We start from the raw sequence: 6,312 nt of genomic DNA on the forward strand, positions 1-6,312 counted from the left end.
CTATGGAAGAGCATAAAGCTGTCCCTAGGCCTCACAGATATCTTTGACCCCAGTACTCTACTATGGGAGAACGATAAGCTGCCTCAGCACAACACCACTGCATGTACTTAACTTCTTTTTGAATCTACAAGCACCGTTCGAACACTTACTACAACCTTTTTTTTTTGTCCCTCACACTGGCACATGCACAAAAGCGCCGTCCTGCCACGTGGGCCCACGTCTGATCAAAGGAGTCAGATGGAAATTGTTCTCCAAGACAAATGCCTACCGTATTACGTCAAACTGTTAATGTAAAAGTGAGCAGTCAGACTATAGTTTGCTATATTGACGGTTAAGCACGCGACACGGTTTTGATTAAATGCTTTCCGTCTGGAGAACGTCGCCTTTCTGTTTCTATCAAGCCAATCACATAAATCATGGCGGCTGTTCTTGGCTACTGGGGCATGCGAGGCTTGGGCCAACCTATCCGAAACCTGCTCGTCTACAAGGGCGTCCAGTTCGAGGACAAGCGGTACAAGTTCGGACCGGCGCCCGACTACGACCGCGGGGAATGGCTGAGGGAGAAGTACACTCTGGGACTGTGGTTTCCCAACCTGCCCTACTACATCGGTGACGACGTCAGACTGACCCAGAGTTTGGCCATACTGCGTTACCTTGGCCGAAAGCATGGACTGGTCGCAAAGTAAGGAACAAATTGACTTCACGAGCTTATATACGACTAACGGAAAACCAATTTACCGTGTTTAGGTGTATGAAAAATAAATTAAATGGTACACGTCGTCTTGTAGCACAGAACTACAATGATAATGCAGGACTAGGTTTAGTGAACTGCTTAAGCTTTGTTTTAGGGGCGAAGCTCCTTATAGCTGCACCCGTTCGTCCCGCGTCCCATCGTAGTATGTAACCAGTCTTACGCTTTGACCTGCAAGGTGGTGCCGGTGGGAAATTTTTGATCTCCAAGGTGGTTCCGGTGAGAGATTTTTTCTGTGCGTTGTTGAACAATAAAAAATAGTGCTCAATACACATGTTAATGGCTGCTAAGGGGGAATGAGAGACAGGAGCATTAAGCCTTTAGGTAACGCGCACGCTGCGATCCCTATTAGCAGCTATTGGCGTGTACATTGAGCCCGATCTGACAAGAAAGGGTTGCAACGTTATACTCGCTGGGTGTGACCTCGTTAGTTTTAGAAAGGTTTAGCGAGCGTTGAGCCGCATAGCCATGAATACAGTGAACTAGTATATACCATGAACTCGAGGTGGTTAAAGGTGGGAAGTAGACCCGAAGCGCAAGCCGTAAGAAAGTGTGTGTGTGCCACCTCTCGTTTAGCCCTTGGAATGTCCACTGGAAGGCGGTGCTTCTATTGGGGAATATATGAAAAGATGCGAGATGGTGGTGGAGTGTTGAATAGATGGACGAACGGACACACAGACAGATGCATGGATGGACGCATGAACGGACGCAGGCGCGAATGCATGGACGAACGCAGGGACGGATGCACGAACAGATGCACGCACGGACGGGTGGATGGACGCATGGACGGTCACACAGACGTACGCATGGACGGACGGAAGCAAGAGCGAATGAACGAACGAATGCTTCGCCCCACTCCCCATCATTCACTCCGTGGATATGCTGCCATTTTTGAGAAATCCATATGCATTTTTTACAGATGAACAAAAACTAGTTGGTGGCAGTTCTTTCTGGAGGGATGAATGGATGGATGGCTGCTATGAGCGTACAGTTTGTAACGTTCTCATGACATGTGAATCACAAATATCAACCTTTCAGTTGCTTTCTTCTTTGCCTACATTGAATTACAAGCTTTTTGTTTCTTCGATATTTCCACATGATATCCTGCCATTGTATGTGTAACGTATGGAGATGGATGAAATATGCTGTACATTTTTTATGCACCACTCTAATGTACACCATTTTGTTGTCTTGCTTCTCTTTCCTCTCTCTTTCTGCACGGTTCATGTTTACCATAGCAACGACAAGGAGATGGTCGAGCTGGACGTCCTGGAGCAGCAGGCCAGAGACCTGGTGCTCATCCTGGGCTTTGCGGCGAGACCGCAGCCTCGCTATCGGGAGGGCCTCAGTTCATACGCCGAAAATATCAAGGACATGGTAGACCCGTGGTCCAGGCATCTGGCCTCCCGTGAATGGGCCTTGGAAGACAGGCTGACGTACGTCGACTTCGTGCTCTACGAGGGGCTCGACTGGCATCGCGAGTTCAAGCCGGAAGTTCTGGCCAGGTACCCGCCGCTCGTCTACTACCTGGGGAGATTCGAAGAGCTACCAAACGTGAAGGAGTACTTCGCATCTGAGAAGTAAAAGAAGTGGCCAATCACCAATACGGTCAGGCTCTGGGGACACAGAAAATGATGTAGTACCGTTATATGGCTTTGTTCGTTACGTACGGCATCTGCTGTCCCAGCGTGCGCTCTACGCGTCTTAACTTTGCCAGTTCTTTTCTACGGCTCTTTTTTTATCTACCAGTTCACTGCTCTTCAATAAGGTCAGCATGTCATTTCCCGCAACTTTGTTGAAGCACTATTAAGCCTAAACCAGGCAGCCTCAAGGTATGTTCAGCTGCCTGGTTGAGTTGAAAATGACAAGGGTGTTTTTTTTTTGCTCTGTACTAATGAACTTTTTTTTTCTTGAAATATTAAAGTTGCGCATGCACTTTCAATTGATGGGGCAACTGTTCATACCTTTACAAAATCTGAAAATAGGCATGGGTGTGTGATAAATCGATATTTCACTATATTCCTTATTTATGCAACAAACTCTAAAATTTGAAAACCCTTTCCAACCAGAAAGTGCTTATTTCAATTCAACCTAGGCGTCTCTCGTAATCATATGGTGGTTTTGGGACGTTAAACCCCACATATCAATCAATTCAACCTACACTGCCGTGAAATTAGGTCATGTAAGTTAGGCACGTTCCTGGAGAGCACATCATATTTCTTTGCTCGATCGATACCTAGCTGATTGGCCGTCCGTGTATGATTTTAAGACATCACACAAGCAGTCTGTCCGGCCGTGGTCCGATTTTTATTGTCGTTGTATGAACAGTGCTCGCGATACGTACTACATAGGGCTTAATATTGTCCTGTTAACTAACTTCAGCTTAAAGTAGCCGGTATGAAAATTCAGATACCACGTGACAGATTTCCCTGAATTACCAACGCACATTCAAAAGGATTTGCCTAGGTGTACTGCTAGCGCTGAACTCCATCTTAACAGGAGGGAACACACCTTGACCACCATGTTTTGGACGCGCATAAACGAATGTAGCTGCGACGCCCCCAGATTTTCATAATATATGGCTTCAGTCGTGAGAACACAAAAGTAGCCAAGAAGTAGGTGGTACTTCTTTCTGCCGCCACCGTCCTATAATGGTAGGCAAAGGGGCGCAAAGTGGCGCAAAGTGGCGGAAGCTGACAGCTCTGTATGTGCATTAGTTGTACAGGAACGCATGCAGCTAGTGTGAAATGTGAGAGGGAGAAGTAAACGTTCAGTTGTGTACACAGTTTTCCAATGCCAAGTCAGACCAGAGAGAAACAAAATCACAGCAGGAGATGTCTAGGCAGAGTGTGTCTCTTTTGCAGACTATATCTGGCAGGCGAGGCCATCACAGGCGCCAAGACGAGCATCTTCCAATGATACGTCGACAAACAAGCAGATGACAGCCCTCATTGTACGTTTACATTGTCCTCGGTGGGCCGCAATAGTTGGGACGCGCAAGTTACCCAGTTATGAACCACTCTCATGGCACCGTTATCGAAGCAGCGAAGACTGACTCGTACGAACAGGCAATAACAGTGCAGTAACTCTTCAAGGGCTGCCAGCGCCACGCGTGCGTATATAAAAGCCGTCATTCACGCCTGAGTAAGCGTTCGTGCCTTACACTGACCTGACCATCATCAGCGGATTCTGCGTCGCCATCTTCTGCCAACGTAAGCGTATGAGTTTAAATAACGATACGGATTAAGGGTACCATGTGTACCACATCGGTCAAGTGTTAGGTGGTATGCTATAGAGTCATATGCCACATGACTGGCGCTGCTGAGCTACGTGCGGCAGCGCACTCTAAGCGGGCAGATGGTGGAGTAAGTAAAAGTTTACTGGCGGTGTGAAACGAAGAACAGTGTAACGTAGTTTTCATACCGGTACCTTTACACCGTTATCACCACCTTCCCACGGTTTCGTTTTTCTCTTTGCATGAGGTAGAATAAGAAACACCCAAGCAGACGCACATGCAGCATAAGCTAAAAGGCGAAGTAAGTTTAGCACTGACCCTGTAAACAACCACTACTATGCTACCGCTCCTTCCCTTTTGACTATTTGGGTATGATGTCGTAGCTTTGCCGCTACCGTTTGATTTCAAACCATATGCGCGAGGCCAACTAAACGAGCACGCATGAAAATGGGTATCGGCGTCGGTAACGCAGTGCAAAGTTTCACTTTTGTGCTGAAACTCCACTCTTCCTGCTTATTGCATTGCAACCACCAACACCCTATCCTCCTCCTTCTCACTTTGCCCTGTTTTCCCTCTTCACACTCGTCACTGACGTCCATATTCTTATCTATCTAGTAAATTTTATAGCACTCTTCCAGAGCATTACAGTCTCCCTGTGCTCTTTGGTTGACCTGGCAAGCTATAGGTTCAGTCTCTGCCTTGCTTCTCTTTTCTTCTATTCGTCTCTTTCTTTACTGTAGGAGTGCTTCGAGATCTTCGGTAGATTGGGAGAATTTTACGAAAGTTTACCATAAATTGCTGACAGGCTGTGCCCATTTAAAGTGTGCACAATCTACAAGACCATTTTAAATGACCTACTGCATAGTACGGACTTTACATGAGAGCCACCACCTACCGGTTCCGTCATAGGCGCCGCCACCAACTTCAATTGGGAGCCTCTGGTTCACCTCAATAATTTTGCGCACGATTTGTGGCACTGCTTTTTATTTAGCATAAACAATATGGTTTATTTGGGACAGTGCAACTTTATTGCCACAGCTGATCCTCTTGCAATGACGTAGATAATTTACGAAGCAAAATCACGATACCGTTATGCGAGACGGAGGGCTCTGAAAATTTACGACCCCCATTTTTGTAGGGTGCTCCTAAATCTAAGCAGACGGGCCTCCAGCATTTTCGCCGCCATCAAATAGTGGCTGCCGCGGCCGGGATTTGATTCCGTGACCTTTGGGTCAACATTCAAGCTTCATAACCACTAGGCCACCGCTATGGGTATGAATACCTCATCACAATAGTTCTTGTATGTATATATAAAAGTCAGGAATTTCTATTATTATCAGGTAGGGAAGGATTGGAGAGGGGGGGTGTGCTGACAGAATCGCTCATATAACAACCATCGCTGAATGGCATTGTACATCACCGTTCATGGAGACAGCGCTTGGCACCGTTCAGGGCATGCAAACTGTCTAGTTATCAACTATGCCCATGACTTGTTATCTTTATGGCGCCATTCTCGGTGTCGCGAGGGCTGCCAGAAAAGCGTGGAGCGCAAAAGTTACGTTTATGGGCTGCCGGAGCCGCGATTATAAACGCTCTTCATAATGTGCGCGTCAACATAAGGAATACAGGCCTGGTGATCACCAGCATATTTTAAGTCATCATCATCTGCTAAGGTAGGCCTGTCTATTTAGGCATGTCAATGCCTCTATGGATGACTGTGGCAGCTTTTGACGAAGTCGTACCACGCGACTAGAGCGGAACATGGTGTATGACGGAGAAAGAATGGATGAATAAGGGCATAGCAATGAACTCCACGATGACTGGTGCCACAGTGCCACTAGTTTTACCTTCCAACCATTCTCTGCAGCCTTGTGTGAGTGCTAGTTTAACATCATCGATACCTGCTTGTACGTTCGTACACACGACTGTTGAAAGAGGCTCTGCAACACTTTTTCAACGTGGTAAGAAAACACGGCGGATCCTTTAGTCCGGACTCCCGAGAAAACGTGAACCAAACGTTACAGCGCAGCACGCGGCCTGTGATTCACAATTCAGTCTCCAAGTCAGCAAGAAATCACCAACTCTTTCCTCGACAAAAAAAAAGACGCCATAAACCCTATAGTATACGTTACTGACAAGTGGACGAGTTGGAACTGATTCATGATTTTTTTGCGCAACAAACACACTGACTATAGCTGGTGGTTTAAATTTCTTTCTAGTCCATGTGTGTGTTGCGCGAAAAGGTCCTGAAACCCGATGGAGCGCCCTGCCAACCCTAATTCAACGGCCAGTGTCTGATTTGAGCATCGTAAGGTTACTGCAGTTT

The 6,312-nt window shown here is 46.8% G+C and overlaps 1 protein-coding gene across 1 annotated transcript; it reads left to right on the plus strand.

Moving 5' to 3' along the window:
• The first annotated feature begins 414 nt into the window (after window positions 1–414).
• LOC119160026 (glutathione S-transferase Mu 2-like) lies at window positions 415–2,335 on the plus strand. Its single transcript, XM_037412778.2, has 2 exons — window positions 415–682; window positions 1,990–2,335. The coding sequence occupies exons 1-2, from the start codon at window positions 417–419 to the stop codon at window positions 2,333–2,335; spliced, it is 612 nt and encodes a 203-aa protein (XP_037268675.1). The 5' UTR covers window positions 415–416.
• Window positions 2,336–6,312: the final 3,977 nt, after the last annotated feature.

Source organism: Rhipicephalus microplus, chromosome 3 (assembly GCF_043290135.1).
Source record: "Rhipicephalus microplus isolate Deutch F79 chromosome 3, USDA_Rmic, whole genome shotgun sequence".
Lineage (NCBI taxonomy): Eukaryota > Metazoa > Arthropoda > Arachnida > Ixodida > Ixodidae > Rhipicephalus > Rhipicephalus microplus.

Excerpts from the sequence above, each read along its gene's own strand:
- LOC119160026 (XM_037412778.2), top strand. The coding sequence starts at position 417 with ATGGCGGCTGTTCTTGGCTACTGGGGCATGCGAGGCTTGGGCCAACCT. Across the intron at positions 683-1,989 it reads AAGCATGGACTGGTCGCAAA|CAACGACAAGGAGATGGTCG; the intron begins GTAAGGAACAAA and ends TGTTTACCATAG.